This window comes from Elgaria multicarinata, chromosome 17 (assembly GCF_023053635.1).
Source record: "Elgaria multicarinata webbii isolate HBS135686 ecotype San Diego chromosome 17, rElgMul1.1.pri, whole genome shotgun sequence".
Lineage (NCBI taxonomy): Eukaryota > Metazoa > Chordata > Lepidosauria > Squamata > Anguidae > Elgaria > Elgaria multicarinata.
This window is the reverse complement of record NC_086187.1, coordinates 28,658,631-28,669,839: the sequence shown is the minus strand read 5'-3', so window position 1 is coordinate 28,669,839 and position 11,209 is coordinate 28,658,631. Positions and strand designations below refer to the sequence as shown.

The 11,209-nt window shown below is 51.8% G+C and overlaps 1 protein-coding gene and 1 long non-coding RNA gene across 2 annotated transcripts; one reads left to right on the top strand and one right to left on the bottom strand.

The window, feature by feature from the left end:
* Positions 1-3,187: 3,187 nt before the first annotated feature.
* On the bottom strand, positions 3,188-4,944 carry LOC134410115 (uncharacterized). Its single transcript, XR_010026243.1, has 3 exons — positions 4,574-4,944; positions 4,043-4,173; positions 3,188-3,909 (listed from the first exon to the last, which is right to left on the bottom strand). It is a non-coding gene; the product is annotated as an uncharacterized LOC134410115 (long non-coding RNA).
* Positions 4,945-6,576: 1,632 nt separating this feature from the next.
* SOCS1 (suppressor of cytokine signaling 1) lies at positions 6,577-10,920 on the top strand. Its single transcript, XM_063143377.1, has 2 exons — positions 6,577-6,700; positions 9,738-10,920. Exon 2 carries the CDS (start codon positions 9,817-9,819, stop codon positions 10,438-10,440), a length of 624 nt encoding a protein of 207 aa, XP_062999447.1. The 5' UTR covers positions 6,577-6,700; positions 9,738-9,816; the 3' UTR covers positions 10,441-10,920.
* Positions 10,921-11,209: the final 289 nt, after the last annotated feature.

Sequence of the window (11,209 nt, the reverse complement as noted above, 5' to 3'; positions counted from 1 at the left end):
CTCCCCCCCCCCCCAGTCTGGTCTGGTCTTTCCATCTCTGGACGGAGGCGTCTGTGGCTGGCTCAGGCAACAAGGCCCTCCTTTGAGTAAGTAGATAGTCTAGCTAGGTTTTATGGTTTTCAGGTCACTGGGTTTCCCACGTTATGCATGCTTGCATGGTTGTTGTTTTACTTTTCATTCTCCCCAGAACTCCTACCCTTTACTTGTAAATAAATCCCTTCTCCCTCCAGTGTTCTTGTCGCTGGGGCAGGGCTAAACCCAGGGCTACTGTGCCAGGATTCTGGCACCCTTTCCCAGAGGTTTCTGGTCCTACGAGGCCTCTGGGGGTGGCAGCGGAGACGGGGGTGTAAGCTGGTCATAGAATCATAGAATCATAGAATAGAAGAGTTGGAAGGGGCCTACAAGGCCATCGAGTCCAACCCCCTGCTCAATGCAGGAATCCACCCTAAAGCATCCCCGACAGATGCTTGTCCAGCTGCCTCTTGAAGGCCTCTAGTGTGGGAGAGCCCACAACCTCCCTAGGTCACTGGTTCCATTGTCGCACTGCTCTAACAGTCAGGAAGTTTTTCCTGATGTCCAGTTGGAATCTGGCTTCCTGTCACTTGAGCCCGTTATTCCGTGTCCTGCGCTCTGGAAGGATCGAGGGACAGAGAGAGAGAGAGAGAGAGATTGCTGATTAATTGTACTTGGAGAGGAATTGCTGATTTGAGACTCTCAGTACAGTACTTTGCACATTAAAGGAGAAAGATCAATTTTTAAAACAACATGCAGGCTTGTGTAAATGCACACCTTTGAACACAAACGCAGGTTTGGGAAACTGCAAACGTTTCACACGAATTCATTCCTGCGCACCTTCGGGGTTGCGAACGGGACGTATTCACGTGATTTGCGCACGAGAATGATATTCTCGGACATCCCAACTGTGCCTTTTCCATCTGGCCCTGCTCACTCCTTGACCACAGCGCCAAGAGAGTCTTCAAAATGGAATTTGGCCCTCGGGCCGAATGAGGTTAAACACTCCTGGTTCAAAGCAGGAGCTGAACAGGCTTCCAAATAATCGATAAAAAACAGCCGTGTCCGCTGCTCACAGGCTTGCAGTCTAAATGATGCAATGTAAAAGGAAAAGTCAAGAAGAAATGCCACCGTTTGTCTTCATATTCTATTTTTGCTCTCCCCCCCCCCCTCTTCAGCTGGGTGCCATCTAGATTTCCTGCCTCACATGCCGAAGTCACTTGCGCCATGTCTGCCTGCTGGGTCACCTTTGAAATGGCTGTTGTTGTCCTTCAAGTGCTCAGGCGGAAAGCAAAAGCGAAAAAGCGCAGCAGAGAGGTTGAACTCATCAAAGGGGCATGTGTTTTCTGAGAATTGTGAAGGTACAGAGAAGAAAAGCAGACCTGTGGGTTCTACTGCACGGTGTGCAGATCTGGGAAGGGCCCGGTGGCACGCACGGGGCCAGGGGCTGAGCGGACAAAGGGGCTTTGGGCCTCGCTCAAGATTGCTGCTCTCCAGCTTTGAGACACAGAAGGGTCTTGTGCTGCTGCCTGAAATCTTTTTAACAGGAGAGAATTCAAGGATTAGAAGAACAAGCTCTGGATGTGTCTGACTGCAACTCCTATCATCCCTATTGCTGGTTGAACAATGATGGGATGATCCCAATCCCAACCCATTCGGAGGACAAGGCAGATGAGAGCTTTGGAGCCAAAAGGTTGTACACCCTGATCGAGCCAGAGAGGGTGCAGTCTGGCCAGGTGAGATGCTGCCCAGGGTCCCGCAGCCCCTCCTCGCTTTAGAGGGGGCAGTGTGCCCTTGGGTGGGCCCTGGCATGTGCCTCCCTAGCAGCAGGGCCATCCTCGAGAGCAGCAACGGCAGTGGCGGCACCCCACGCCTCACAGGGCAGCTGCGTGCAGCCTCCCTTTTATTTTCCCACAATGCCCCATGGAGCATCACCCCAGGCATTGTGGGAAATTAAAAGGGAGCCTAGATCCAGCTGCCTGATGCTGCTTTGCAACACTGGGCTGGGACATCTGTTTCCGGGGTCTCCAACATGCCGCTCGTGGGCACCGTTCCGGCCCCCCAATTTGGATGTTATTTCTTAAGCTTCCTTTTATGTTTAAACCGGGAGGCTGGCATGTTGCGAAGCCAGAGGGCCGGCACCCGGCGCCACCTCCATGTGGCTCCCACAGGGCCTTGTCTTCTGGAGCTCAGAGTCCACTTCTGCCTTGGACTCAGGCTCTGGTCCCAATCCTTTCCTTCGCCTCCCCACTTTGCCTCCCGGGAAGGTGTGTTTTGCAAGGTTCGGCTTCCCCACCACGGCAGCCATTTTACAAATGGGGTAGCCCCACCCCTATTTTGTGAGAGCAGCCCTGGAAGACCCCCAAGATTCCAAATAGGCCCGTCCACCCAAAGAAGTTGGGGGCCCCTGACTGTAAGCTGTGTCATGCAGAGGCAGCCTCTTTGTCCAAATAGCTCCCCTGTGTCTCCAGGGGGCTTCCCCATTCCCTGATACCTGGACCCCTCCCTCTTTTCCCATGTCCTTCCTCCTTCTTTTCCGCCATGGGGCTGGAAACAGCTCAGGGGCCACCTGGAAGTGGACAGAGGCCCCTCCCTCCCCACGATCCATCTCCCATTGGAAGATTCCCTTGGCTTTATGAAAAGACAAAGTCCCCAAAGGCAGGGCACACATCCCACGGCCTCGTCTCCTTCGGCTGGGAGCTGGACAGGAGAGTTTTGATACAATCACAGAATCGCAGAGTTGGAAGGGGCCCACAAGGCCATCGAGTCCAACCCCCTGCTCAATGCAGGAATCCACCCTAACGCATCCCTGACAGGTGGTAGACAATGCCTGGACTGTACCACGGAGCTACAAGGCCCTTGCCCAGATCCGCCCGATATCAGATAATCCACCAAGTAATCCGATACTGTCAATCTTCTTCAGGGATGATTATTGGGACCACAAGTGTTGCAAAAGGCTCTTAAAGGAAGGGAGAGGGGTCGAAAACCCATTGGGGACTAAACATGGGCGGTGCCTGAGAGCATGTCAGGAGGTCAAATGCCACGTGGCTACGGTTGACTTTTATTTATTAAGTGAAGATGGTTTCGTGGGCATGTTCCCTGCAGCAGCAGCAGCAGCAGATGGCTACCCGGTCTCCAGTATTTTATCTTGCCAAATAGCCAGAGAAATGCTCGCTTATCCACCCACTTGTTATCTACTGGCCTCTTCTTCCTACATAGTCTGTTTCCGGAGTCTGATGTATTTCAGACCTGATCGATCCAATAGCGTCCTTCATTCTGAACCCGGTGACAGGTAGGAGCCGGTCCCTCAATGACAGCTCTGCACTCATTCTGTTTGTCTCTCATTTTCTCTTTCTTCCAAGAAAAAACACAGCTTGCGCTGGGAAAGACGCACCATTTCTGATAATCTGAAACACACTTCCTCCTGTCTAAGACCTTGGAGCAGAAACGCACGCCTTTCGGTCTCAATTTCTCTCATACCACATTGTCTGCACACTGGGTATCATTTCTGCATTTGGACTGGGCACTGCCCCTCCTGATAATAACTGGCGCTGTGGTTGGTGAGAGTCTGCCTTACTTCTGCGCATTCCACAACTGTTAGGCTGTGTATGAACAAAGACCCTCTAATGTGGTCAGGCTTGAACCTTCGGCGTGAAGTCTGAATGTGCTTCCCGATAGGTTCAGGGGGCGTCTCCATGGTTCTCTACCTCATGTGGCATCATTGCAGAGTTGCACAAGCACTGAGGCACCTCTGAAGCAATCTTGGCTGCTCTGTGTTTTATCAGCGCAACGCACCTCTTGTACCCAACTTCTATTTGCTTGCATGACGGTTGAGCTGCTCAAACATGGCATGAAGATCACCCCAATTTTGCACTCAGAGAATCCGATTTCTGTGGCCTGTATCAGTCAGAGAAAATAAAGCGAACAATGACGACTGCAACGAAATGTTGCAGTGCATCCTCACCTCCTAACAGCCCTTTTCTTTTCCAACAGGCACCCAATGTTCTGTAGTTGCTGAGGAGGCTCTCACCTGATTGGGCTGTTTCTTTCTTTGGCGGGTGGGGGCACCCCTTTTTAAAAGATGTTGTTGGGTTTCCCCCAAGCACGTGTTTCAAGAGGGAGGTATCTTGTTAGGGCTCCATTTCCGCCGGCACTCACCACCTGAGGGTTACAGGTTTGCATTAATGCTCATTTCCCATAATTTAATGCTCTTGCTAAACCTGTGACCATCAAAGCACTCTGTGGGAAAGGGGGGGGGCATTCAGACTGGGCCATCTGTCCACTAGAAATCCTGCTGATAACCCCTTCCCCTGGCTCCTCATTTCTTGCAGCTTTGACCCCTTTCTAGCTTATCTTTGAATTCTTAAGGACTAGGAACTTAGTTTTGGAAAGCATTTGGGATGTTAAAAATCCTCAGCCAAACGCCATTTTCTGCATTTGCATGGAGCGACAGCAGCAGACGCCCTGCTCTCGCAATCAGGCTAGGCTGTAAGGCACATCTGCAAGTTTTGCTTTGCAATAAGGTTAGTAAGAACACCACCAAACTCTCCCCATCCCTCACCACGTCAAGCATAGCTGCCTTCACCAGCAGGGGGATGAGGCAGACTGCTGTGAGGACTGGAAAAGTGTACCAAGAAATTGCACTGCTGGTCATAAACTGATCCCTCGTCTCTCTTTCTTTTCTCTCGATCCGGCTGATTTCTTGGATCTCTGAGTTCGGATGTTCCTCAGGTCCCCAGTCGTTGCTCAAGAATGGAAAGTGATACTTAGGTGGAATGAATAGATCCTCCCTTTTTCACTGAACCGAAAGCATCACCGTCCTCTCTGAAATTCAGGGATTAGCACTATTTTTCTGGATCGGACCAAATGTTCCACCAATAATTAAAATTTCTTAGAGCAGCCTTCCTCAACCTGGGGCGCTCCAGATGTGTTGGACTGCATCTCCCAGAATGCCCCAGGGAGATGCAGTCCAACACATCTGGAGCGCCCCAGGTTGAGGAAGGCTGTCTTAGAGGGTGGCGAACGTGACCCTCCTCTCCATCTCATCCTCAGGACAACCCTGTGAGGTAGGTTAAGCAGAGTGAGTCAATGAGGCACAGTCACTCAGAGAATTTCATGGCCGAGTGGGGACTTGAACCCAGATCCCCCCAGTCCAACGCATGAACCACTTACACCACACTGGTTCTCAGCATCCATGGTCCTGCTTTCAGGATGTGGCTTGTTCATGTTATTTTTTAGACTGGCTCTCTAGGCCCCACTCAGCCACGAAACTCTGGGCCAGCCATCGACTCTCAGCCTAGCCAACCTCGCAGGGTTGTTGTGAGGATAAAATGGAGAAGAGGAGGAGGACCATGGGCTCCTTGGAGAAAAAAAGATGGGATATAAATGTAATAAATAAATTTCTAAGGAAATGCCTTATTATTTGTCTCAAGCATCTGTTGCTCAGATGGTTCTGAACATGGAATAGATGGGAGTGCCCCTGAGCAGGTGCAAAGCGCAATTCCCTCCACCCCTGAAAACTAGCCTCCACCATCATGAGGGGAAGACCGCCCAGATTCAGGGGTGACGTTTCCAGGAGAACTGGGCTCCTTTCTTTCTGCCCCGACACCTGTCGAAGAATAACTGGGCCTCCCTCCAGCGACAGACACCTTCGGTTGGGTTTGGGTGGGGTCCCAACTCTGCCTGGGCACACACCATCCTCTGACCTGGAAAACCTCCCCTTATCCTCCCTGGGAACGCGTTGTTGTTCCGAGAAATGCACTCTGCTCGTGCTCAGATGCCCCCTGAATCTGTCCTTTCTTCCTTTCAGCAGTCCCAGAGTTGAGCCTCAGCTCCGAGAAAGGTCGCTCTGCTCCAGAAAAACATGCGTGACGCTCCTGAGTGGGTTTGCTCAGAACTCAGTCCTGGGTAGGAACTGACTTCCTAGCAATGCTTGAATTGCTAGGAAGCCGCTGGGGACCGAGGCTTCAAGGAATAGGCGAGTCTCACCCGCAGACACAGTTAGCCGAATCCCGGCCCTCCCCACGTCGCTTTCTAAAAACATGGGGGAGGGCAGGTCCACGAAAGGAAAGGGGCACATCCCCCCCCCCAAAAAAAATCCATGCTCTGCTTCCTAGAGTAACCCTGTGGCACAAACGGTGGCGCGAGAGAGGCGCAACCGAGCTGCACTCTGCACGCGCTCAGGAGAAGCCTGGCTTGTCCCACGCTGCCTCCCCCGAGGGGGCAAGAGAGAGGCGCGCGCGGGGGGTGGGGGTGGGGGCACGGCAGGCAGGCAGGCAGGCAGGCAGGCAGGCAGCCCTCCCTCCCCCCAGCCCCTCCCCCGCTCGGCAGCGGCGCCTTTGATGTGGCGGAGCGGAGAAGGAAAGCGAAAGCCCAGGCAGCAGGCCACGTGTTTTAGGAGAATCGCGGGGCGGGGCTGGCTGGGCAGGCAAAACGGGCGAGCTGCGCTTAAAAGCCACCAGAGGCGGCGATGAGCCGAGACGGGCGGCCGCAGCAGCAGCAACAGCCCCCGCCGCCCCGCGCAGCGCCCCTCGACGTGGCTTCGCGGCGGAGGATGCGGCTGCGGAGCTCCGCGCCACGCACGCAGGCAGGAGGGCGCTGGGAAGCGGCGGCGGCAGCGGCAGCGGCAGCCTCCGCCAGGTCCGCCGGAGGACCCCGGTTGCGGGAGAGCAGCTAAGGCGGCCCCAAGGTAAGGGCGCGCCTCCTCCTCCGGACCGAAGTCGCGACCGAGCAGCTCCCTCCGCCGGGATTCTGGCCGGGGGTGGCAGCTCGCCAAAGCGGGGCTGTTTCAGGTTAGCTGAGCTGTACAAAGCAGTGCAGGATTGTAGCCTTCAAGCCCGATGCGCTGCTGCTGCTGCTGCTGCTGCTAATAATAATAATAATAATAATTAAACAGAGTGACCTTCTGGTCAGAAACGGAGAAGTGTTCTATCTGGCCCCCCTCTTCCACGGGCACACTTCTGGAGCCCAGCTGGGATTCAATGCCACCACCCTAAAATGCCTTTTCCTTGGAAAAAGGGCTTCTTTTCCCCTTTTCTTTTTTTAAACTGAAGCTCATTTAACTGGAGGGCTGCAGCGTTGGAAAAACGAGAGAAGGAGGCCAAAAGGATCCGTCTGGAATATCTTTCTTTCTGGGAGAGGGAGGTTTTTTTTCCTTTTTCCCCCCTTTTCCTTTTTTTGGATTGCCTTTCCACTGCCCTATAATCTTCCATTTCACTCGGTTTGTGGTTTTGTGTTTGGCTGGATTATATATATATATATATATATATATATATATATATATATATATTAAAAGGAAAACGCTCCATTTTTTATATTTATATTTATATCTGTAGTAGTCCAAAAACGTCTCTCCCATTCCCATTTATTGATGAGTAGGTTATTTGGTGAAAAACAATGTTCCCAATTAAGGCCAGTTATAGATTATAACACAACTCTTAAGTAGGGCAAGACAGCAAGCTTTTGAGTAGCACTGGACGCTGCTTCTTCAAGATCAAAAAGAACACTCTAAAACAGGAGACTTTCCTGGTGGGCTTCATGCCCCATGGGCCATAGCTCTCTGCCTGCCCCTTGGTTGCCTTTCATGGCACCTGAGATTTTTGTCCCCTAAGGTGACACCTTTGTGTCGCCTTGCATGAGGGCTCTTTCTGTCCAGGATCAGGCCAGAGCTTTGACTGGAGTGTCGCAACACCGTAGGTGCCAAGCAATGCCATTGATAGAGTGATGCCAGCTGTACTTCCCTAGATCCACATTGTCCGGAGATAGAGAGGACCCATTCTTTCTGCCATCCATCCCATTGGAGCTAAAGGCCATGTCTCCAACAGCTGTTTGCTTAGCTAGGAAGATCTCCGTGTGTGTTTGTGTGTGTGTCTGTCTCTTTCATCTCATTTTCGGATCTGAATCACTTCCCACGCATGTATTTCCATAACATTTCATAACTCCTACAAATCTTATTCATCGTTACCCGGCAGTTAGATTTGCTGACAACAGGTCTTGTTGGCATGTAGAGTTCTCACATCCTGGCATTTAGGCAAAATTTGCCTTCTCTGTTTGTCTTTGTCTCCTCTTTGGCTGGAAATAATAAGATTCCGTGTCACAGTGAATCAAAATCCAGAGTCTGACAGTCCACCTGGCTGCGGAGCTCCAGACAGCCCAGTCCCTGGGAGGGCTGGTTTCTGAGAAGGCAGCATGGATTCTCAATGATCCGCCAGCACCGATCTATAAACTGACGACTTGGGGGATAAATCCTCAAATCTATGCTTGCCGGTAAGGTCAAGGCAGGCAACGGAGACGTATCGAACTAAGCTGTCAGGCCAGCAGTAGACACCAGGCTAGGAGTTCATCCTTGGCTCAGCACCACTGAGTTTCAAGCAGCTTCACTGGGGGAAATATTTGCTGCCGCCCCCCCATCCCACCTCCCCCAGTGCTGAAAGATATGTCAATAATAGGAAGCAATTTAAACTGGACCACTTAAAGTACAAGCATTATTATTTTTTTAAAGAGAGAGAGAGAGAGAGAGACTGAGAGCACTAGAACAATGTTTTACGGGTTCACGGAGGTTGATTTGTGTGTGCGTGGTGGGATTATAGTCTTAAACTCCCACGAGGTGGGGGCTGTGGAGGAGGAAAGGGGGCATTTCTCCAAGAGGGAGAGCTCAGTTTACTCAGGCACTTGGCCTGCCTGCAAGGCACACGCTTTTCGCTCTGCACAAAGAGACCCATTCATCTCGGCCAGCTGCGTCTGCTTTGGGGCATTTGATCCCAACTCGCAGCACTCTCGGTGCTTTGGAGTGTGGGCTCTCACGCTTCGAAACAAGGGAAGCGCTCAGCTTTCCCAGGAGAACAAAGCGAGATGGGACAGAACCCGTCAGCACAAGCCCGAATGCCATAGGTGGGAAGCGCTGCTAGCAAAACTCATTCCGTCCTGCCGCCCTGGGCTTAATCATTCAGAAAGTTCAATATTTTTGATTCCAAAAAACTTCCTTCCTTCTCCTAAACACTCAAACTCAAACCAAAAAAGGCGGTGGTGGCGGTGGCGGTGGCAGCGTGGAACATGTCATCGTTCTGTGGCGGGGGAGGGCGGGCTGAAGGAACTTACTCAGAAGTTACGGCCTTTCACCTTTTGGGGGAAGGTGGGTTGCGGGCCTGTTCTTGGACAGAGAGCGGCCTTGGAAAGAAGTTCTAGCTCGGTATAAGTAACGCCGCTTTCAAGTTGAATCAACTGATGGGAAAGGCAGGCTTCTGAATCAGCGATTCCCATCAGCGGGTCTCTGATGCATTCTGTGGCTAAGAGAAAAAGAAAACCGCTTGCAAGCATGTGTCAATGCTACTAAATCTGTGGCGGGCTGTTTTCCCTCTCTACACAAGAGACAACGTGGGTTCAGCCTTGCAGAGGGTTCGGTTTGCCGAGCGGAGGCCAGCCAATTAGTGCCTCTGTGTTTGAGCTTTGTTTTCGAGGGGACGTAACAGAGTGGTACAGTCCCTGCTTTGCATGTAGAAGGTCTCAGGTTTGATCCCCGGGAGCATCTCCAGGTAGGACAGGAAAAGCTCCTGCCAGAAACCCTGGAGAGCTGGGGCTGCCAGTCAGTGTTGACAACACTGGACTAGGTGGACCCAGGGTCTGACTCTCAGTCTAAGGCTGCTTCTGCTGTTCCTATAGGTTCCAGCTTCTGGCTCACTCTTGGAGGATTTTAATGTGATTTGTGGTTGTGTTTTTTTGGATTGCAGGAGCACCTCAGTGAAGCTAGCAACCCTTCCTTGGCCCCCAAAGCTATGGGAGACCACACCGGCGGGTCCAGTCTGTAGAATGGTAGCACATAGCAGTGTGACGCCTGAGAATCGAATCGCAACAGACCTGAGATGTCGGCTTGAGCCGCCCGTGCGGGACGCCCTGCAGGTCCGAGCTCCCCACGGCCTCGGGCAGCCCAACACCGTGCAAAGGCCACAGAGCACCCACTTCCGCACTTTTCGCTCGAAGGAGGACTTCGGCACCATCAACCGCACCACCGTCTTGCTGGAGGAGTGTGGTTTTTACTGGGGACCGTTGTCTGTCGACACTGCCCACGAGAAGCTCAAAGATGAGCCGCTGGGGACCTTCCTGCTCCGCGACAGCCGGCAGAAGAATTGCTTCTTCACCATTAGCGTTAAGACGGACACGGGGCCCACCAGCGTCCGAGTCATCTTCCAGGGAGGACACTTCCACTTGGATGGGAGCAAGGAGACCTTTGATTGTCTCTTCAAGCTCCTGGAACATTACGTTAGCTCTCCACGAAAGTTCCTGGTCGCCCCACTGCACAAAGAGCGTTTGCGCTCCTTGCAGGAACTCTGTCGCAAAAGCATCGTGGCGACATTTGGAAGAGAGAACTTGAGCCGTGTCCCGCTCAATCCGGTCTTAAAGGATTACCTGGAGTCATTTCCCTTTAAGTTGTGAGGGTTCTGCATTAAATCCACGTGTACGACTGGGAGAAATGAAAGGCAGGAGCGAAGCGGAAACTCCGGCCCCGGGAGGGAGTTGGGTCTCGGAAGGCTCAGCCCCCCACTCTTACAGGCCGGTTGGGGACGATCCATTCGTGCACGGAAGGCGTTGGTCAGATGGGGAGCGTTGGTGGCGAACATCGGATTGCATGGAGTATTCTTTTACGTAGCCACTGTGTTGGGTGTGCTAATAGCCGAAATACACAAAGAAATCCAGCATCTGGGTTTTTATAACTTTTTGGTCTATGAACACCTCTATTTTTGTAGCAGCTCCACTGTATTTGAACACTTGACTTCTGATGTTTACACAATTGAGGGGGGAAAAACTGTTTGCACAAATGGAGGCTTTTGGAGGCCTTATTGATAATTTTCTGCTGTGCAGAAAGTTTTTGTTATTTTGTATCTATTTTTTTAAAGGTGATAATAAACCTTATTGTAAAAGGTTTTTTTTCCTACAAACCAAAGCAGTTTCTCTGGTCTTTAATGATATGGGATTTGGATATTTATCTCTGTAAGGGACCTACCACGTGGTGAGGCCCTCCCTAACTAAGGTTGCAATCTTATGTGTGTTTAGACAGAAAAAAAGTCAGAGAAGTAAAGAAAGATAAGAAAGGGACCACGCTCACCCGAGCAACTGAAAAGCAGGCAGGGAAATGCGTTCGCAGGTAACAAACAGACAGCGCCTGCATCTTGTGGGGCCTGTTTTCACAAGGGCAGGCTGTGAG